Source organism: Aethalodelphis obliquidens, unplaced genomic scaffold, assembly GCF_003676395.1.
Source record: "Aethalodelphis obliquidens isolate GAN/ISIS:26980383/991018 unplaced genomic scaffold, ASM367639v1 scaffold16, whole genome shotgun sequence".
NCBI classification, from domain to species: Eukaryota; Metazoa; Chordata; class Mammalia; order Artiodactyla; family Delphinidae; genus Aethalodelphis; species Aethalodelphis obliquidens.
The window spans coordinates 30,198,920-30,221,955 of record NW_020837960.1 but is presented as its reverse complement, the minus strand read 5'-3'; the positions used below and the strand labels follow the sequence as shown (position 1 = coordinate 30,221,955).

The following is a 23,036-nucleotide window of genomic DNA, read 5'->3' as shown; positions in this document are numbered from 1 at the left end:
GCCGCAACGGTGAGAGGCCCGCGTACCAAAAAAAAAAAAAAAAAAAGCCTTTCTAGGATATTTATATAAATGTAAATAATATAGAGAAATCTGGAATTATGTCCACCAAAATACTTGTAATGACCTAACTCTGTGAGGTGAGGTTTCAGATAAATTTTACTTTCTTTGTACTTTTCTGTATTTTAATTTTCTACAAGATGTGTATTTTTATTACTTTAACTCTTAAAAAGCTATTGCTAATAATAAACAGTTTTTTAATCAATAAAAGGCATAAGTAACTAGAAGCTAGAAAGGTGATCAAAAACAATTAGGGGCATTTCATAGGGAGATGTAGAGAAATCATCTTGGAGGTATTATCCAATCATGCATGGTTACCTCGCCCCCCAGAAGTCTTCAGTTAAGAATCACTTCAGTTGTGAGTCACTATTAACAGATTATAGTGTTAGCTGTCATTATAATATATTTTGGACTTTTAATATATCAAGCATCGTATTAAGTCTTCTATGTGCATTAGTAACATTTATCTTTGCAATGCTAACTTGTCATTATTTTTATCCATATTTTATAAATGAGAAAATGGAGGTGAAGGTCATAGAACTAATAGCTGATAGCATCCTTGATTTTCTTTTAGCCTGTTCTTAACCATTTAACCATACTTCCTCATCTTCTGAAGAAGTCTATTATATTCCTCAAATGTTTAGGGGAAGAAAAAAGTTGAGAACTATTGGTCTAAAGTCTGTGTCTATTCAAATATAGAAAAATATTATAGTATCAGATAAAGTATATTTTATTTCAAGAGACTGAAACATATTTTGTAACAGCAGAATGATTAAAATAATGGATATACACCAAAGAACTTACAGTTTGTTCAATTTGGCAGCTGTACAAAAGGAAATAGAAATATATAATTGTGTACTTTGACATTCTTTAAATCAGATTTTGACAAAATTTTTTAAATAAAGAATGAGCAAAAATTATAGAATGAAGCAATGTGATATAATAGAATTGCTTGGCATTTAGGACTATATAAAAGAACATATTTTAAAATAAACATTCACTGGGAATTCCTTGGTGGTCCAGTGGTTAGGGCTCCAAGCTTTCACTGCCGAGGGCTCAGGTTCAGTCTTTGGTTGGGGAACTAAGAATCCTACAAGCCGTGTGGCACAGTCAAAAAATAAAAAGAATAGGAAAAAAAAGAAAAACCATTTGCTAAAAATGTATGTCTAGAAAAGTTCAGTGTGTACTAGAAGATGAAGATATTCATGGTAAGTATTCACAAAGACACAAATTCTACATTAATCTCTCAACACAATAAAAAAAACAAGTAAAAGCAGAATTATATTTTTTAGCTATTAGACATCAATTGAAAATGTGCCATTTGAGATACAGATCAGTGTGTGTCGTAGTACAAAATGATTAACAGCCAAACTGAAACAAAGTCATTGAGTGTCCAGAAAGTGTGCCACCAGGTTGTGTTGTTTATAGTGTGTAAGTTTAGTTCTGAAAAAATCTTGGAGAACAGCACTTAACGGTGATTTCTTAGGGATCCCTGTCTTCTTTTCATAGACAGATCCATTAAAAACCAGCTTTTCTTGTTGACTCAGAGTCTCCATTTTGCCTTGATAACGTTAGTGAATATGAAGACTCTGGTTTTACTCCTAGAATAACAAGTTGTTAACTTGACAGAGATGCCAGTGTTCTGCACTTCCATACCTGTGTGAGGTACCTCTGATTGGTGATGGAAGTTTCCAGACCAGCCCAATTCCTGTCTTTCTCAAGATGCAGCTCCCTGCGGTCCTTATTCTTCTACCAGAGTTGGCCCCTTAAATGAAACCAGTTTGCCATCCCTGCTGTATGCCAGAATCATCAGTGTGCTGTTTCCCATCGTGACAGAGCCTGGAGGACAGAAAGCCTCTACAGGGATGGTTATCTCTGTAACACAGACATCTTGCTTTAGGAAATGTCAGTGGGGTTTTTTTTTTTGGAGCACAACAACATAAAACAAGAAGAAAAAACATGAGACTGTAAAACAAGGGCATGTTCTTTTAATTACAAACAGTTTTTTCTGGGAGAAATAAAGCAAGAGAAGGCTATCGTAGTTTCAAACAAACAAATAATTATACTTCAAACAAGTATCTCATTGATCTATTTCATTGTTCAGCAGGCAGTAAAGGGTGTTCTGTAATCATTTCTGTGCATAAGATAACTATTCTCGAAGATGTTATCATGATGTTATAGTACTTTTAAGTCATGTTGGACCTCTGCTCTCTATAGCAACAAATAGTTTAATGGAGTATGTGCCTCATCAAAATGTCACCAGCAAAGTATGTTTTTTTTAAGGTGATTATGTCTGATGGCACATGAAAGATCGCAGACTATTTACCAAAGTCATGGTTAGTACTGATTGTTTCATCAATTATCACCAGTTACTTGGATGCTTTGGCTCTAGAGCTTAAAACTGCTACCAAATTCTCCCACTGAAAAAAGAAAGAAAAGAAATTAGCTTTTTGGAGAATATAATATTGTTTCAATGTGGCATTAAGTACAAAAACAAAAATTATCCATCAGGTCTTTTGAAGACTTCCTTAAAACTGATTAAGCAACAAAACAAATACTGACAAGAGTATTCATGATCTCTATGGCTTTTTTGCCAGTTTCTCTTGAGATTTCCATTAGATCACATTCACAAAAGAAATTTAGTGTGGGATGTGTCTACTACATCAGAGTATCACGCCCTGGGGCATATGGATACCACGTGGGAGACACCATGAGGAGGGACTCGTTGTTTATAAACAGTTTTATTAAAACAGCACTTAAAACCATTCTCTTTTGTTTATGACTACATAGCATGCCCAAACTGAACTTAAATCCATTAATTTAAGTGCGCGTGGTGACTCTCGGCCCCAAGATCTACTTCAGATCATGCAATAGGCAGTGAGTTGTCTTGCAAAGCAAGTTTTAATTATTAGCTGGAGCTTTGGCCCCAAACCCTAATACTAGGAAAGACTTTGACAGAGAAGCTGTTCCCCACCAATGCTGAAACCCAGGCTTGGGACTTGGCCAGTCCAGTGAGTCTATAATAAAATGAAGACCAAGAGAGGGAGTTTTTCCCCCTTTGCCTAGTAGCAGGCTGACCAGTACCACCCATCCCAGGGCTTCTCAGATCTGGGTCCGGCTGCTGAATGAGTAAGAAAGCAAAAGAGAGAGAGAGAGAGCTTTTCCACTCCATCTAAAATAGAAGGAGGAAAGTGATGCCCATGTGTGCTTGTGCTTTTGCCAGATATGGAAGTAATCTTTTAGGAGCACTTAAGTGCTAGAAAAATCCATCACAGCAAGCCAGTTAATCGGCTTGTAACTGTGGAGGAGGGAGTGGGATTCGGGATGTGGTGGAGGAGTGATGGGTGGTAAAAGAGCCTTTAACGCTTAACTCTATGTGGCCTCATAGTTCGAATTGTTTATAATCAGCGTATTCATGTATTACTTACATCATTAGAGGGTAGGCGTGGAGAATCAGGTTTTCCCAAGTAATGCAGAGGAGAGTTCTTACGGTAGAAATAACGGGCTAGCACTGACATAGTTGTGTAAGGTCTAGTCACAGAACGCTGCAAACACACATGTGGCAGGAGAGTGGTGGAAGGCGGGGCAGGAGAGCTCAGTGGGTAAGAGCTTGTAGGTGCCTGGCATTCCATCATAAAGACTTCTACCTTATTCACAGGCGGTGAGGGGCCACGTAAAGGTGAAATACTTTAGTAATAAAGCACAGCAACAGCATTCAAAGAAGCTTTGAAAAGGTCGTCCCTGCCTCTGTTACTCTAACCTTTCTTGTTCTTCTAGTCCTTACTCAACACTTTTTTTTTTAACCCAGTTGTAATCACAGTCTATATATAATTTTCTGTTCCACTGTTTTCCTAATAATTTCCTCTGTTACTGTGGAAGATTTTAAACAAGGGAGTGATGATGTGATCAGCTTTGTCTGTTAGGAAGGTAACCCTGGCAATAGTACAGAAGACTGAATTGACGGGAGGAGAATCAAAATGGGGTTCAAGAGATGTCTAGGGAGTCGTGCCCTGATGAACCATGAGAAGAGAGTTCTAGCCCAAATATCCAGTCCCCTCCTGAGCCACACTGTGACTGAAAGCAGGCCTTTCCCTCAGCCAGACAGACGGGCTGCCTCTTCTCTTGGAGGGCACCCCCCACACACGCTGTCGGCGTTTCGCACGAGTCTCTGAGACCTGGCTTCCTCTGAAGCAGGCTGAGCTCTGCAGTGTCCCTGATGAGCAGCTTTGTTGGCAGCTCCACGTGGCTCACAGGGAGCGTTGTCAGTGCTGCGCTGCCTCTCGGTGCTTCACCAGCTATCTCAGTGGGCGGGAGCGTGTGTGTGATGATGGACATTCTGAAAACATTTTCTTGAACAGAACGTTATAGTTACGGTAATACACGTCCATTTAAAGCTTGCTACATAAATTACCTTCAGAAGGGTCTATTAGGAAGGGGCACTGCACTGCTCAGAGACGGGGCACATCCTGCTACTGCCCCCCCACCCCCATCTCCGTGATTGTACTTGGGGCAAGTCATGCACTCGCTCTGGTGCCTAGTTTCCTCATCTTAAAAACTAGGAATTTTCAGCCTTTGAAATGTATGTGCTACCATTTCAGCAGTGTTTTTTCACTGAGGATAAAAAAATAATTTTGGTCTTTGGTAGTTGGTAGAATAAGGTACTGTAAGTTACGTTTTATCAGTAATAGCATAGGGGCTGTCATTAAATATGGTCAGGGAAGCCTGTGAATTGGTTACCACTGTAAACAGCCTTCATTAAAATCTTTAACTTGATTCCAAGATTGCTTTGATGGGTATTTGAAAGGCGTCGTGATCTGGTTTCACTTTTATTCAGCAGACTGGTGGAACTGCAGTCAGAGCAGGCCGATGGCAGGGTGGCAGCCTGAGAGACGTTTGGGGACTGCCTCTTCCTCCTTTCCCTCTCTCCTCCTTGAAGAGGGACAACCCTTCTGTGTTAGTATAGTAGACGCCACTGTGACACATTTTAGATGGCAGTTAACCTTGTTATTTCTAGAGACTTAAGAACTGTTTGAAATACTACTTTTGTAAAATCTCACTTTAAATGTTAGCTTCCTTTTTTATTTAAAAATGAAAACCTCAAAGATGTTCAGGTCATGGAAAATTCCTATTACTCTGCTAACTCATTTAGAAGAGACTTTATTAAATTGATTTCTCTATAGTTTATTTGAAACATAGGTACATATTATGCGGTTTGCAAAAAAGGGTATCAGGTGGTCCCTTCCCTATAATTAACTTGCTGCTTAGTGTTAAATTATATTTGAAGATACATTTTCCCTTGAAGTTGCAGGACATTTTATGTAACTGAAAGAGTTAGAAGGAAGCACAGCATTTTAACTTTCTGCCAGCTGTTCCACAGTAGTGAAAGCAGACTGATAACAGGGCCAAGAAAAGCCTTAGCTCTGCCTGGAGAAAAGCACTGCCATATTTGGCCTTCATGAAGTTGCATATTGCTTTGCATATATACACATAAAGTTTCTTTGGTGACTTCCTGTGTTTGATTTTAATTTTTGAGTAAATGTGGTTTTTTTAAAGGTGGATTTATGTTATATTGGCATATTGTCTATTTAAAAGAAACCACTACTGTCTACTGAAAAAAAACACTATTTTGTTTCCACAGAAACCTGCTAATATTTTAGTTATGGGTGAAGGTCCTGAGCGAGGAAGAGTAAAAATTGGTATGTTATATCTTTGATAAGTCACAGTGTAGCACTCTTTTAAAACTTTTGCAGGCAGCTTTATCACTTCTAATTTTTGCTGTAATAATATGCATTTATTCATATAGTTCCATGTGATCGAAGCCATTTCTAAAGAGTATACATTAAAAGTGAAAAATGTTTCACACTCTTGAAAGGTGTCAGACAATCTTTAGAGACTGAAGTGTTCTAATTATAAAATAAGCCATGCAAGTTTCTTAGAAATTTTGCTTTCATTAAAAATAGCCTATAGAGGTGAGTGGCTTCTATCCATGTTAGAAGCCAGCCTCACCTTTAGTCACAAGGGCATACAGTGTACTAGTAATTATACCATCGGTTCTGTTTACCTGAGCCACATTAGATGAGAACATATGCCTCTGTTAGCCTCATCTAGATTAGGAATTACAAACTAAGGATACCACTGAGGCTGAGTAGGTTCTAATGAGCCTTTGCCTGAAGGGAAAAAATTAACAAGCATTCTCTACCCCGGCATGTTTTCTAATAGCTCTGTTTTCTTATATATCAATGCAAAATTTTACCCATTCCTGGTCTGATAACCTGTAAGGATAGAACTAGATTTATTTTTCCTAACTGGTTATTTTTTCATTGTCATTTCCGAGTTGTGTTTGTCACATTTATTCAGTTTGTTTTGTGTGTGGATAGAAGAAATGTAGTCACTAAATTATATTAATTTAAGAGCAGCAAGCAGGCTTATGGGAGTATGTAACAAAGTAAATAGGGACTTCTGATTGTAAGATTTAACATGCATTAGAATTATCAGCTGATTTGTACCACCTCACCAACAAAGAAAAGCCCAGGCATTCTTAACCCTTCTTCCCTCCCCTCCCCTATAAATTCCCCAAGTCTCATTTTCTACTTCTAATTAGACTCTCGAAATACTCTTGATATAAATTTTGCAAGTGTTTTAGTAGTGCGAACATTTGACGCACCTCGAAATGCTCCTAGTCATTGACTGGCTTTGAGAACCAGGCCCTGTCAGTGCTTACCATAGTATCAAATGCCTGTTAAGTCCTTACATGTGCTTTTAAAGGATTTCATCCAGTCCACCTTGGTGGTATCAAAGTCAAATGTAAGTTCAAAGCACGCAAAATCTAAAAGACCCAGCCAAACAGTATTTACAGATGTGTTCTTTACTGTAAGATTTAGGGGAATTTTATATGTTAAAAGTAATCTAGTTTGGAATTATACTTCTGTGTGACATGTATGATGTTGGCAGGTTTGGGGGCCACTAACGGCTTAAAGTATTCACATTTAAGAAGAAATATTAGTTCTTCTGTAAACCAGTATTTAGTAATCCGACTCATGGTTTTAATTCTTTGCCAAATTTCTGTGGGGTTTTTTTTATCCTCTGTAATTAAGTAGATTAGATTGGGGCCTACTTCGTTAGAAATATATATTAGGAGAGCAAAATTAAACAAATGGTGGATGAATCTTGAAATTTTCGAATAGGTGGTATGAATAGTGATTGTTCATTCAGTGTGTGTTTGGCAAAAGCAATGTATAATGACACTGTACTTGATGCTAAAAGGGGGAGAGAGATGAAAAAGAGACAGTTTTTGCCTATAAGAAGGTGGCAGTTTATTAGGAAAAATGTCCATGCCCGAATTACCACGCTATGTATTAAACCGTGTGAAATGCCGTGAACTGTATCTCATTACAGCTCCAGCTCTGAGATACGAGTTTAAGACATTTGTCAAATCACTTAATTTCTTCTAACCTCAGTTTCCTCATTTGAAGAAGGAGGTGATTGAATTATATGATCTTTAAAGTCTTTTCCAGCTTAAAAAACAGGCATGATTCTTTAAAGAAAAAACTCCACCCAGATAAATGGGGGGAAATAGTGGTATTATTATACTGTACAGTCAGCTTCTGATTATACCAGTGAACATGCTTATTGGTGCAAATAATGGAAAGCCTCACCCTAACTGATCTAGTTTCTTGGTGCTTGTGACCAATAAAAAGAATGGGAATGCAGCTTCACAGCCCTGTCCCAATGGTGGTAAGACAGATGGAAGGAAATCTGCCCGGAGGGGTAGGGTCACCCTTGACCTCTGGCAGCAGAGTGTGTCTGTAACCCAGTGGAAGAGTGAGTGACAATAGTTGGCAATGAATGAAGATCTCAAACTTGTTTTATATTTAGACTCTGAAAGGGGTGAGATGTTGTGTTGGTTTTGTTAGTTTTCTCCCCCCGGAATTCACATTTTTCATATCTTAATAATAATAGTAAAATTAGAGTAATCAATGAAATTTGTAAAAATCTGTGTCCTTAGCATTGCTGTTATTTCTTTACAGCTGATATGGGCTTTGCCCGATTATTTAATTCACCTTTGAAGCCTTTAGCAGATTTGGATCCAGTAGTCGTAACATTCTGGTACCGAGCCCCAGAATTACTTCTTGGAGCAAGACATTATACCAAAGCTATTGGTGAGTAGAACTAATTAAAATTCCATGACTTTTTAAAAGTGGCTTTGTTGTTGTAAAGTATACATATTTCTGTATATTTTTAAATCAAGTAATATAGAAAATTATAAAAGTAAGAGCAAAAACTAACATAAAATTCTACTCTCTAGAAATACCATCATTAGCATTAGGGGTGTACCATTCCAGACATCACTTTCTGATAGATAAATAGATGCTAAAAAAGTTTTTAAATATATGGGACTATACTATGAATTCTAAGTAAAAAGTATTTTAATTTTACTTGAAGAGAGAAATAAATACAGTAAAATTTCTTAATCGTTGAACTTCAAACAAATGTTTTCTTTCACCAAAAGAAATACTAGCTTCTAAAAGATCCCCTTAAAATTAAGGAAAAAAGATTATGAAAATAAGTAGGCGTTTAGAACATCTTAATTCACTTTTCAATTTTTGATAGTATTGATTATCTCCCTATTTTGAAGAATTAGGAAATTAGTGCTCTTCTACTTCTTCCCCCACCAACCTCTCACTTTATAGTACCATTGTCATCATTATTATTATTACCACTTTGTTGATGTTTACAGCATTTATTTTCTGTTTGCAAACCATAATGCCCACTGTTGTTTATACTTAGGCTGCATATTCTAATGGATTTGATGTTCAACTACCACAATCCTTTTATCACAACTTTTCCATTAATGACATCTTTATTCTGCTTCATTTTATTTGGTAGAATGTTATCATCATGTAGTTTTTTCTTATGTGTTTTGCCTTTCTTTTTTCCTTTTTTGTGTGCCTTTATTGCTTACTTAACTTGTTCTGTGTTCTCCAGGATGGTGTTAAACCCATTTTTATTTTTTTTGGATAACTCCACCCACAGGTCTTCTATATTTCGCTCTATTCTGGATTGGTTTTCATCCCAGTTTTTCCTTTTTTTATTCCTCTGGGTGGGATCTATTTCTTTCTGGATTTCATTATTTCATCCCTTACTTTGCTACAGCATATTCTTAAGTAACCTATCTTAGAGGTAAATTTTCTAGTTCTTGTATTTCTGAAAAAATGCCTTCATGATACTTTCCAGTTTGGTAGGGATTAAAATTATAGGTACAAAATGATTTTCCCTCAGAATTTGGTGATGTTCATCCATTGTCTTCTAGTGTCAGTGTTACTAATGGAAAGTCTCACATTGATCTTGTTCTCATTCAGTGGTGAATTACCTGGGGTTTTGTCCTTTCTGAAAACAAATAGAACTTCTCACCCTTGTATTTCACAGTGGTGTGCTGGCCACTTGGTAGGCACATTCAGTTCGAAGTTTATGTCCCATGTCTGTGGGAAATCCTCTTGAGCTAGTCTTGATTGGCTCCTCTGTGTTTTTATTTCTCTTTCCTAAACTGAGGATAGGCAGATGTTGGATTTCTTGGATTGATCCTTTATACCACTTTTCTTCTCATGCTTTTCTGCCTTTGTCTTTTTTATTTCTAAGAACCCCTTCTTATTCTCTGATTATTTTTTTAACATATTGTATTGCTTTATGGAAAAAAAAAAGCTTCTTAAATACACTGTGAGGACAGTGATAAAGATGCTTTTGAATTGTTTGTAATTTGTTATATTTCTGGAATAATTATCTGTGTTTTCTTTGTAGTCGCTTTTTTTTACTGATATGTCTTGTTCTCTCACTTTCATGTGGCTGGTGTTCTTGAACTGTTTGTTGACCCTTGATGTCTCTTTGCATTTGAGAATCAGGTTACAAAAAGCTGCTTGGGAACTTAGTGTACATGGATCAGAGGGCTCATAGATTGGCAGGCTTTACTTCAGGGTGATCCAGCAGAGAACTGCCATTAACTGGGGAATCCTAAATGCCAGTATGCACATGTCTTTGCACTGAGGACATTCAGATTCTTTAAGGGAAGAATCTCCAACTTTTGGCCCAAGCTTTGTGTACCTGGTAGCCCCAGGGCAGTAGTGGGTGGGGAGGGATCAAGTGTTCAAAATACAGACTTTGTAGCTGATTCTCCGAGCACAGAATCTCCCCAGAGCAGTGCGGGGCAAGTCTGCTTCCCACTCAGCAGTAATACTGCGGGCTGGGGCCTTCTCTGAACTGTTTGCAGAAATGTTTTTATTTGTATCTCTGCTAGATCAAGTCTGCATATGTCCAGTCTCTTTTCATCCATATCTTAGTCAAAATACTCCCTCTTCAGAGAGAACTTCCTTGGTCACACCATCAGCCTTACCCATCACACTTCCGTCTTCCTGTCTGAAATCCCCTAAATGGGTAAGCCTTGACCAGCTGTTCACCACTGGAGGCCATTACCTGCATGGTGAGAACTGAGTACTCTGCTGAGTGAGTGAATGGGTCTTGTCCCTGATGGTCTCCTCTGGTTCTCTCTATTACTGTGGATTTGGACCTTTATTTCTTTGCTGTCATTTCAATATATACTCAAGAAGAGGAAAGGAAAAATACTTGTAATCATTCCCCCATATTAATCTTGAATCCAGCATGTCTTTTTTCACAAAATCTTTTATGTTCACTAATCTTTATACCTGCTTTGAGATCACATTTTATTGTATAGAAAAATAAAGGTAGATTAAGTTAGTCAGGTATAAGACTTTTCTGTACTATACCATTGCAACTTTTCTAAAAATCTAAAATTATTCCAAAATAAAATATTTATTTTTTTAAAAGTCAATTAGGAGGAAAAATAAAAGTTATTGAAGCTAGCCCTGTTTTTGAATGTATATTACTACCTAAGCACACATTTATTTGGTTATCTTTTTTACAAAGGTATTCTAAATGGTTAAGCATGAAAACTAATATGACACATAGATATTTTTTCCACCTAGAAAATGAATATTTAAAAGCAGTGTTACTTTTGGTAAGACATATTAAGAGGCTATACAAATAAGGAAATAATTACCTAATTTCAGCTGCTGTTAACAGAAAACTCAACACTGAATTGATTTAAATTGAGTAAAAAATAAACTATAACATAGGTTTGTGACTCTGGCTCATCATTTATTACTTTTTCCTTAAGAAATCTATATTTTATTGTGAGTATTGAGAATTGTATAAGCTGTTATTCACCAGGACAGTCTGCAGTCTAGCAGTTTTAGGTTAGGGCTGTTTGTCACAAAGCTAGACTACCAGCTGTTAGATAGATTCCTTTGTTCAAATGGCTTTATAATTTAGCAAAGAGAAGGGCTTCCTCCTTCTCATCAGCATCAAAATTTATTGGATAACTGTTAGACTTTTTAAAACCAAAATGAACGCAGATTATGTCGTTTACCCTTAAAGGATCTCCATCCAGTTGAGACAACAGTATGACTGTGTGCATAAACTATGTTGTCATCTTTGAACAACAGAAGTAACCAAGACTAATGCTCTGACTTGTAGCCTTAGCTCTGCCACTCGGGGAGGGGGACGGTGTTTAGGCAAGGTGTTTAGTCCTTTATGGCCTCATTTTTTGAAGATGAGAATTTAGCCTAAATCATCTCTCAGATCCCCTTCAACTCTGAAAGTTCTGTGACGTTGGATAGAAACCACTGCCTTCTGAGGTAGCGAGAGCACAGAGGGAACTGACTTGAGGGCAGATGACTTGAGACCAAGGTCAGTCCCAGTCCCTCCGCCTATGCCTGGCCTGGCCCAGAGCAATACTGGAAAATGCTTTCTTCTATCAAAATGTTTGCTCAAAAAAGTGATAATGTAGATATCTTACAAATTGCTTTTTTGTTTGAGAGAGAGACAGAAATCATATATAAGCCGTTTTTAATATAAGTTTTAAAAAATAGAATCCAGGAGTAGAAAATGAAACGTCTTCCTTGCTTCCAGTCTCTCTCACACGGTTCGTTCCTCCAGCTCCACAGGTGGGTAGCCTGAGCATGCAGTAAAGCACTCAGCACATCCCCACCACCACCCTGAAGGCACTTGCCCAGCGTTTTGACTTCCCTGTCTGGTAGTTGTAGTAGGCTCAGCAGATAGAAGAACCTTCGTGGTTGAATTTACCTATTATTTGCTGGATGTACGTTCATTTTAGTGGTCTCATTTAGAAGGGTTAAATCTGCCAGTGGAGTTTGGTGGGTTATGTTAGACTGAAGGTGCTAAGAAGAAGCAAGAGAGCATAGGGGAAATCTGAGCACATCAGCCAGCATGTTCCCACCCTCGTGGCGAATAGATCTTAGTGCTGCGCTCATTCACTCCATTGTATGGAACTGCAAGCCGAGTCATTGAACCCAAGAGAGAAAATGATAGCTTAGTCAACACTGTGCTCCTGGGGACAAAGTTTAATTCAGTTTTGACTGTTGGGGGTTTTGTTTGATTGACCTTGTGGAGAAGGCTGAAAGAGGGGTATCAATCTTTAATTAACAGTCAACTAGGGCAGTCTTAAAAGTTTTACTAAAGTCTGAACTTCAGTGAAACCGGGAGGATGTGAATTTACTCTTTCATTGAGATGGAGGCTAACTGTTAGTACACTTGTTGATGAAAACAAATTTAACACATCTTTCCTCCCCCCATTTGGTTCTGTGTAGCCCCCAGTTGCGGTCCACTTTGCCTGGTTAGCTCAGTAGCTACACATGAACATCACATACTTTGAGAAATAGATGGGATTTGTATGTTTTTAATTTGGAAAGTCTTTCTAGAAGGAGTTTGACAGGTAGGTGAGCAGGAAGGGACTTTCCCTTGGCACAATCTGAAAAAATAGGCAAGATAGGAGAGACTTGTTTACAAAGATTTAGAAATTTATCCGAAGTAATAGCCTGATCAGCTAACTCAAATTCGTGATTAATGTCTGGATTTGAAGAAGGGAAGGATGGTGAAATTGATAGAAGGTGAAAGATAATAGAAAAGATAGGAAGAGAGAGGTTATTTAGGGTAAAGTTAAGCAAGGTTCAGTAAAGTAATTATGGAAATCCTACTTTCCTGACTTTTTTTTTAAAGCAACATAGGATAGCTAAACTATTTACTTACCTCTCATCTTCCTTTACATGTTTTGTTTTTTTGTTCGAGTTTTCATAACGAAGCTGAGTTGTTACAGTGTCTCTTGGGTGCTATGAGTAGCGTTTTACAGATGCAGACTGACCCCCCCCCGGCCCTCTTGGTGACCCCACTCAGCTTGCCTATCTTCCCTTGGATTGAGATGATCAAAGGTCAGCTTCCTATGGGATAACCATGTATAAAGAATAATCACAAAATAATTAATTTTCCCGCTTACTCTCTGGTAGTAAAACAAAAATAGCTTGGCTTTTATTTCTTGATGAGACTTTTCCATATGGTAGTGTTGGCCAGACTTGGTTCTCTGATGGGGGAGAAAACTGATGGGCAGACAGTGTCATTTTTAAAATCACTTGCTGTAGTCTCATTTGTCATCTTAAAGTAAATAGATGTTTAACTTGTTACTTTGAAATGTAAGTGTGATAATTTTACATTAAATTAAATATCTATATTCCAGTTGTAGATTTTAGGAATTTTCAGTTATTTATAAATTAACATTTTTCCCACTTTCTATTTAAGTGACCATTATTAACATACCTGACTAATCGGCCTTAATAAAATAGTGATGTTACTTTGTCCTTCTGTAGTTGTGTTTACCACAGTATTGGTTAGGTCAGTGAGAAACCACTTACTGAGTGGCTGCTGTGTGCACAGCATTGTGCTGAGTGTAGGGAAGTTACCATGGTCGATTTAGGGATTTGTTGAGTAGAAATGGAGGCTTGCAGCTTCAGATTCCAGGTTGGCATGTATATCTTTCCACTGCCAATAGTTCTCTTAGTAAGAATTTAATGTGAATGTAAGTTAGCCTGTATCTTAAAGTGAGTGAAGGAAATTTGTTGTATAAAGAGGAATCCATTTGCCTGGCTTCTAAATAATTCTTATGAATTTGTCACCTCTGTGCCTATTTAAAGGTAGTATTTTGCCCCATATTCTCTTGTCTTTATAAAACACTTAAACTTGCAAAGCCTGACTCTGCTATAGCATGGAGAAACACTTGAACAAGAAGCTCTTCCAGTATAAATACTGTTTCATTAGAATATTTGAGGCTAGGCATTGTCTTTTTCTTGTTGGAACAGTACCTTGCTAACTAGTGCTAACATGGCAGGATAATTGTTAAGCTTCACAAATTAATAAGTACATAAACTAGATAGGAATAAAAAATATTTTTTACCTCAAAAAATGGTGCTGATTGTTTTTGGCAAGTATGCACAATTTCACAGGCTGTTTGGGTTTTCTGTTTGTTTATTTTTTCGTTTCGCTTTATTTGTTTATGGTTCCCATGTTCCATCTGCAGCTTTGTATGTATTTCACAGATAAGGTAATGTTTGAAGCACTTACACTCACCAAAATTTTTAGGTAATAAATTCGATTAAACTTGGACTGAGACCACTGGGTGGGATGGAGGTTTAACAGGGAATGAAACACTGGGGTGGGTGGGGTGGGAATATGTATGTACAGACAATATTCCTTGATATTTATAATTGCTAGGAATTAATATGGCTTATTAGCGGAGAAAAAGAACTAAAAAACACTCCCTGCAAATGCATTTTCTTTTGGAAAGAACCACTTTATTTTCCTCCTTTCTTTTTTCCTTTCCTTTTTTTTCTTTTCTTTTCCTTTTTTTTTCTTTCTTTTTGTTTTAAAGATATTTGGGCTATAGGGTGTATATTTGCAGAACTACTAACGTCAGAACCAATATTTCACTGTCGACAAGAGGACATCAAAACTAGTAATCCTTATCACCATGACCAGCTGGACAGAATATTCAATGTAATGGGATTTCCTGCAGGTACACATTATGTTTTTGTTTTTGTTTTTAAATCACTGTTGTTTGAACTTAGATATCTTCATTGGAAAGGTGTATATTTTTAGCTGATGAAAGCTACTCTTACTCAATTCTCTGTGTTGATGACTTGCATTAATCAAAGACCCATAGAAATAGCAAAATTTGTAGAGTTCACATATTAGCATAAAATATTTAGGGATTTCTTGAATTTGCAGGGTGTATTTTTGTTTGGTTTTGGGTTTTGTTTTGTTTCATATTTAAAATGATTGCAATATCTGTATTTAAAAGGTGCCTTTAGTTCTCACCATTGGAGATGAAATAAAATTCAGTAGTATATATTTTTGTCTGGCAATATATATAATAATGTCATTACTTGGTATTTGATTACAAATTTTGAACAGTATTTCTATTTAGGGCACTGTGCAGTACATTGTATTGAATAATAGCGTTTTTTGCTATATAACTCTTGTCAGTAAGAACATTCTTTGAAGTTAGAACAGTCAGGATGGGAGTGAAGGGCTCACATTGCACAGTGGCCATGCCTGCACTGATTGCAGCAGGGAGGGAGTTGTTGGGTGTCCCGTCACAGGCTTTAGATCTCTAGCTGCATCCCAGTCCCTTGTGCCACAAGACAGCCGTTCATCACCCACCAGAAACTCTGCCCAGAGGTCCAGAATAAAGAAAATTTGTTTAAAACCCCTACATAGTTCTGGCTAGTCAAGTACTTATTAGACGTTATTTCTTATTATGAATTTTTCTTAGGTCAGTAACTCAAAACTAATACAGAAATATCTGGGAGTTATAATTCCACATCCCTTGTAAGTGTTAATTATCAGTAAATGCAGAATAACTACCTTTCTCCAAAATTGACTGACATTTCTACAAAGATTGCTTTGTTGTGATGGGAATTTCATTTATTCACTAAATATTTATTGAGCACCTGCCATGTTTCAGGCACTGTGTTAAATGTGAAATATTGTTCATATAACAGACATGACTCTTGCCCTCTTGGAGTTGACATTGAACTGCTCTAAGGAGAATGTTGAGAGAATGGGAGTAGTTTGAGTAATGGGGAGAATGGCCTTTTCTTCCCACCTCTGAATGTACCCATCATTTCAGAGGCCCCAGGGGAAAGAGCATGGCTTACAGGGGTGGAGTTGGGGGGCAGCCTCCATTGGTGATGGTTCTAAAATAGTTCTTAGTATGTGGTTCCACAGTTAGGGTAGGCTTAGCTTATAAGGAACCTAAAAGGCAGGCAGCAAAATTTAGACTTGTGCTAAAGAATGAGACTCTGTGATAAGTCCTTGAGAACTAGTGACATGGCTTATGTTCAATCTTAGATTAGTATGGCAGGGGTATGTAAAAATCAATTTAAGAAAGGTAACTCAAGTCAGGAAACCAGCTGCTTACCTGTAGCGGTACTCCAGGTATAAAGTGATTTGGTTGGAGAAGAAAGAATAAAGATATAATTTTTGACAGGAAGCATGTAATTGAGGAAAGAATAAAAGATTATCTCAGGATTTCTAGCTTGAGAAATTGAACAAGGAAGTAGTTAAGGAGAAAATGCCATTTAGGAATTTAAAGTATGTGTTTAGTTTACAATATGTGATATCTGGAGGTTAGGTAGCAAATATTTTTATAAGTCAGTTGAAAGAAAAGCAAACCTCTGAAGGTCATTTAAAAGCTGAAGTGCTGTGAAGCTACCTGGTAGAGTGCGGGCACCTGTGGGCTCGCAGTGAAGTGCCCTGAGGGTGACAGCAGGCTTCTAAAAAAGCGTGTGGTGTCTGAGTAGCTCTAATGCCAGCAAGACTGATCTAGGCATTTCCCACCTAATGTATCCAGTAGCTGGAAACTAGCCAAGGCACCAGCTGACTTGTTAATATGCTAGTTGCATCCTATTCTGTTCCATCTCAAAGAGCTGCTACTGCTTACCTTGATGACCACATAAACCAGTGTATTTAATGAGGGGAAAGTGAGGAGGGCCATAGGAAAAGAGGTACAGCTTAAAGCTACTGAGGGGGAAGATAGGACACTTTTTGTTGAGGAGATTGGGTGCTGATTTAACCAAGAAATTTGGTGGAACAAAAGTGGTTTTACAAATAGAAATAGAACTATTAAATAACAGAAATATTTGTTTATAACTTGTTCCTCTGTTGTTACAGAAATTGAGGTAACTTATAGTAAAACATGTAGAAAGTAGGCATTCAAAAAGTAAAGTTAAAAAGAGATAGATTGAACTCAGTACAAGGTATGGGGAATTGCATTTACATGTTTAAGATGTTTACTATAGCTGACCATTTATTTGAAGTCTGTGCTTTCATGGAAGTTAAAAGTATAGGACAGGTAATGAAAAGTGAAGTAACCTTTATTAAAATTCTTGAGAATAGGAACCTAGACAATATAAAATTATATCAATGTATTTCACAGATAAAGATTGGGAAGATATAAAAAAGATGCCTGAACATTCAACATTAATGAAAGATTTCAGAAGAAATACGTAAGTTGGAAAGAAAATAGACCTTTTATTGATTTTTGCTTTTCTAGAATTCTTAGTATAAGATTGAATACTCAACATGGTAGAATACTCAACACAAGATCATTCTATTAAATAATTTTACTTATTTAGTCTAATAAATACTTTTGCATTATGATAGTCTTCATTTCTTAAGATGTTTGAATGGTGATAGAAAGAAGGTGAATATCTTATATTAGCTGATTTGGATATGAGAAAAAAAGTCAGTTCATTTCTTTCCATATTTATTACTTTCTGGAAGCTGTGCATCCATGGAAAGTATCATAGCTGAAGCAGTAAGAGACTGAAATAAACAAACCTTGCTGATAGTCACCTGCCTACCCACCCAGGTTGGTTGTAAATTTAAGTACGTTTTAATGGAGAAGAAGGAATATTTCGTTTATTCTCAATGTAAGATCAAGGGGATTGGGAGAGGGATTTTATAGACCTGTGACAAATTTTTTTAAATTTGTATTTATTTTAAACTTACTAATAAGGCTGAGTTAAACTCTTGACCCATATGTTATTTAAGATAATTGTTGAGATAGCATTCATGTGAACAAAGCCAAACAGTGTGTACATTATTCATGAAATTATCTTGCATTTAATCCACAGTATCCATTCAGAAGTGACTGGTGTGAATACTGAATGGAATATAAAATTGATTGAATACCATTTTCAATATATGTTCTGTGTTGGTTATCATTAAAATAATTCTGTTAGGAAAAACTTCAGCCAATGTAAAATTAACCTCATATCTAATATAGCTATTTCATAGTATTTCTCTTTCAGGTATACCAACTGCAGCCTTATCAAGTATATGGAAAAACATAAAGTTAAACCAGATAGTAAAGCATTCCACTTGGTAAGCATTAGAGAAAAGTACTAAACAGTACTAATGCATTTTTTTCCCCCGGTAAGCCCAACTGAGGCTTTTTTGAGTCAATTTCTGTGGTTACTCAGCACTCTTAGAGTTCTTTAATAGTAATACTAATGCAGAGATCTCGTTGGTGCATATAGTAAAGATATCAAATACTTGTTTTTCTAAACCCATTAATTAGAAAAATTAATTCGAATTTCTAATTAATTAGAAAAATTAATACTAATTTTTCTAAACATTAATTCACAGACTTAATGTTTGGTTACATTAGATTTTCTAAAGAGAGTCAGTGTACCAAGTCTGTCAAGTCATTTTTAAAATTCCATTTATTGGTTTTCATCAGTTATTTTAAAATTTCAAAGAAGAATCAAGATGAAAACAATCCCACTGTTCAGAAATAAGCTTTACAGATTACCTCTTTATAAGTTTACCTCTTATAGACTTGGCTGTTAAAGGTCCTTCAGGGACCTTTATGTGCTTTTTCTGGAAGAATATGAGAAATGTAGTATATAGATAGTATATAATGGAAAAATGATTTGACCTAGAATCTAAATGAATCTGCACTATCAAGGTAATTTGTGACATTATATTCAACTATTGTCAATTTAAACTTGTTTACAGTAAACTTTCCATTTTTACATCATAACAATTAAAAATGTTTTTCAGTTTTCAAAAAAAGTAATATAAAGGGGGAATTTGGGGAAGCGGGTTATATTTTGCTTGGCTTTAAATTCTTTTAATCCTTTATTCCCAGTATTTTTAAATGAGTTCATTAAATGGGAATTTTTTTACTTTGAAAGGATTAAGCTTTCCTTTATTACAGTACCAGGCCCCTTGGCAAATATTTCTTGTATTTCTGCTTTTTCTTCTCCTTCTCCTCTTCTGCTTCTGCATCTTCTTCAGTAATTTTTTATCATGTTGTGTATCATACATTTCATATCTAATCAGCAATTTAAAAAGCAGTGCTTAACTGACCATATTACCACACAGTGTAGTATTATCCAAATCATGGCTTCTTATAATGTACTTAAAATAGTACCCAAATTGGAAGGTAAGTTAGATCCTTCAAAGTTATGGCCTTATTTATTCTAACAAAATAATGATAATAGTGGTAGAACAAAAGTCACAATTTAGGGGAATTATCTTATGTCCCCCCAATTGACTGCTACTCAGTCTAGTCTGAGGACACTCTCGCTACCACCACCACCAAAAAGTGTAGAGAGATAGGCTTCCTTTGCAGCTTACTTGCTTGTTTTTACTAGGGTGACCTATCTTGGGTGGTTCCATCTGAAAGCTCTAATACAATTCCATTAAAACTGTTGAGTATTTTAAGTAGCAAATGCATGCTTTTCCTTTCAATCTCAAAATAAATTGTGCTTCCACTGAAATATCAGCTCATTAAAATTAAAGTCTCAGCATCCCAGCATTTCATCTGCATTTAAAAATATTTTCTGTCCGTTTGTTCTCTGATTGTGTCATCTCCCACTGTCTCCACATGTCTGCTAGTTGCTTGGTTTTCAGAGTATGGTCATAGGTTAGCAGCACCAGAGATATCTGGGAGTTGTTAGGAAGTGCTCCAGGGATGACTCTGGTGTACTCTAAAGCTTGGAAAACACTGCATTAGATCAGAGATCGAAGCTGAGAGACTACTGTTTAGATCATCTCTTAAATCACATATTTACATCAAATACTCTAGTTCATAGAGCCTTCAGTAAATTATATTTCAGCCAAAAGATACTGAGTTTTCACGTTAGTGTGACATTGCTTTATGTAATAATAGTAATAATAATGGCTAACACTTATATAGTGCTTTCTTTGTGCCCAGCACTGCTATAATTGCTTTCCACATATTAACTCGTTTAACTCTGAAAATAAACTTATGATAAAAGGTACTGTTTTTAATCTCCATTTGAGAAATGGGGTTACAAAGTAGTTAAGTAACTTGTTCAGAATCTCTCAACTAATAAATTCATAGCTACACCTCTGCACTTTACGAGCTCTGTGCCAGCCACCACATTTATTCAGACCAGCGCGGCACTGTCAGGAGGACTCAGATGCCCGTGCTGTCTGGTAGGGCAGCTCCAGCCACGTGTGCTTGCTGGCATGACTGAGAAACTGATTTCTTAATTGGTTATTAATTAATTAATTTTTAATTTGGTTTAATTTGGTTATAATTCATTTAGATTTAAATCTAAATAGCCACATGTGGCTGGTGTATTATTTGTGTTATAATAAGTTTTCACCTTAACAGAAAATACAAGAATTTTAGTCCCATTTTAAATTGGATATAGCAATTTAGGGAAAAGGTCATTGGTTTAGAGTAAGAAGACATAAGTTTAGTTACTTCTGGTAGGAGAACCAAGTGAGATAATGAGTCTTAGAATGACTAAAATGTGAATTATTACATTAAATGGAACAATTGGGAGTTTTTTTTTTTGTTAGTTTGGGGGAATAAATACCCTCCAGATTCTGGTGTTATTCATCAAAAAACATATGCCTCCCAAAAATGTGCCAAAGAGTATAAAACAAAGAGAAGTAATGCAGTGATGTGTTTATGATTTGTGGTTTCAGCTTCAGAAGTTGCTTACCATGGACCCAATAAAGCGAATTACCTCAGAGCAGGCTATGCAGGACCCCTATTTCCTAGAAGACCCACTTCCTACATCAGAGTAAGTGATCAATTTATTAACTCACTAGCATGATAGACTTTTTTGCTGCATGCTTTATTTTAGTTGTCAGCTCCAAGTTGCCATTGCTCTTACATGGGGACCCAAGGAAATCCTTATGAGAAGTGAAAAATGAGCTCTGATGACTGAAGTGTCGTCAGGGGTTTTACAGCTGTCACTCCTTCAGACTCCCTGAGCTGGCTCACTGCAGTTACAGTATTGTGTTCCAGTTGCAGACTCCATTCCCAAATATATTTGTGTTTCCATACTCTCATTTTAAATGCAGTTTGGAGAGTAAAATAGTGACATTCCAGCTGGAATCTATCTTTTGGTTGTGGTGATGAAAAAGGAGCCTGGGATCAAAGAAGAAAGCTGAGTCCTAACAGATGATTATTGATTACTTTTATACAATGAAAAGCCCTCCCCTGACCTGCTGTGATGTCACTGCTTAGAAGAAGAGATTCATTGTGTCACAGAGGCATGAAAGGTGCTTATATCACAAATAAGCAGGCAGAGAGTCCATCTTAAAAGATGAAAACAAAAACCACTTAAATGCAGCATTTGAAATATTGATTAGTATACCCGAAATCACTTTTCTTTTTTCTTATGATCAGCGTTTTTGCCGGTTGTCAAATCCCTTACCCCAAGCGAGAATTTTTAACAGAAGAGGAGCCTGATGACAAAGGAGACAAAGTAAGTATTAAAGTGCGCTTGGCCGCTTCTTGTTTGATTCGGTGCCACTCTGCCGTTTCCTGGCTTGGACATGTTCTGTTCTCCTCCTGAGCTGAGCTTTATTTTTGTGTTTAACCACTTGAGAAGAACCAGCAGCAGCAGCAGGGCAATAACCACACGAATGGGACCGGCCACCCAGGGAATCAAGACAGCAGTCACACCCAGGGGCCCCCGCTGAAGAAAGTGAGAGTCGTCCCTCCTACCACTACCTCAGGTGGACTGATCATGACCTCAGACTATCAGGTACTTCCCGTCTGTTTCGCATTGACCTGCCTTGTCAGTATTGCATGTGGGCTTGTGACCACTGGAAAATGCGACGTCGTTAAGAAAATACCGACCTTTACATGCCTGGGAAACACGTTGACATGAAGAGTTATTGGCATTGAAAGCACTTGGTGGTACAGTAGAGGGGGCTTAGCCAGACTTGACATGATCAGACGTAAATTACGCCATTCATTAACTCTGTGACCTTGGACAAGGCTTTAGCTTCTCATCTGTAACATGAGACGGGCGAAGCCTAACCTGCCGTTGCCGTGGGAACAGCTGTGGTGAACTTCAGCACCCAGCGTACAGTGGGCGCTCAGGAAGTGATGCCTGTCGTTTCTGAAACCACAGTGATTAAGGACTCAGGCTTCCAAATCCCAGCCCCGCCACTGACTTCTGGGCAACCTTGAGTAGGTGGTTCAGATGTTCTCAGTTTCCTCATGTGTCGGATGGATGTGGATGATGGTCAGCGTGAGGCTGTGGTCAGGATTCCATGAGCGGACGTGAGCTAAGGACAGTGGCCGGCCCGGCTGACAGGCATTTAGTAGCTGACACCACTCACCTACTCGTTCTTATTATCGTCGTCATCATTAGAATTCTTAGTAGCGTTCACAGTGCACAGGACACACTTCCTGAGTGCTGGTGGTGGTGCTGGTGGTGACTGTAATCATGGGAAGAGCTTGCTGAGTACTTACCATGTGCCAGCTCTTCTACTCAGTGTGAAACAGACATCATTTCCTCCAAGCGTTACAACTCTGTGAGGTCAGCATTATTGTCGTTTCAGAAAACTGAGGCTCTAGAGGTTAAACCCCTTTCCCGTGTTCACCCCACGAGCTGGAGGCAGACTCAGGACGCAGACTCAGATCTGCTGGGGGTGGCTCCGATGCCACTTGTGGATCCTCTCAAGTGACATGGTCAGGTCCTTTGCCGACAGACCCATTTTGAACATCGTGTACCACCTCCCTGCTGGTTCGAATCCTATTCTCAACTGATCTGGAT

General features: G+C 37.4%; 1 protein-coding gene across 10 annotated transcripts in view; it reads left to right on the top strand.

The window, feature by feature from the left end:
- CDK8 (cyclin dependent kinase 8) overlaps nucleotides 1-23,036 on the top strand; it is a 120,543-nt gene that overhangs the window by 79,028 nt on the left and 18,479 nt on the right. For 3 of the 10 annotated variants that reach the window (XM_027116636.1, XM_027116639.1, XM_027116642.1), the window contains exons 5-12: nucleotides 5,696-5,753; nucleotides 8,085-8,216; nucleotides 14,843-14,986; nucleotides 17,411-17,480; nucleotides 18,288-18,360; nucleotides 20,947-21,044; nucleotides 21,656-21,734; nucleotides 21,858-22,016. In XM_027116636.1, coding sequence (XP_026972437.1) covers nucleotides 5,696-5,753; nucleotides 8,085-8,216; nucleotides 14,843-14,986; nucleotides 17,411-17,480; nucleotides 18,288-18,360; nucleotides 20,947-21,044; nucleotides 21,656-21,734; nucleotides 21,858-22,016 — 813 coding nt within the window. The remainder of the gene's footprint in view (nucleotides 1-5,695; nucleotides 5,754-8,084; nucleotides 8,217-14,842; nucleotides 14,987-17,410; nucleotides 17,481-18,287; nucleotides 18,361-20,946; nucleotides 21,045-21,655; nucleotides 21,735-21,857; nucleotides 22,017-23,036) is intronic. The other 7 variants (XM_027116637.1, XM_027116643.1, XM_027116644.1 and 4 more) reach the window with 5 other exon arrangements.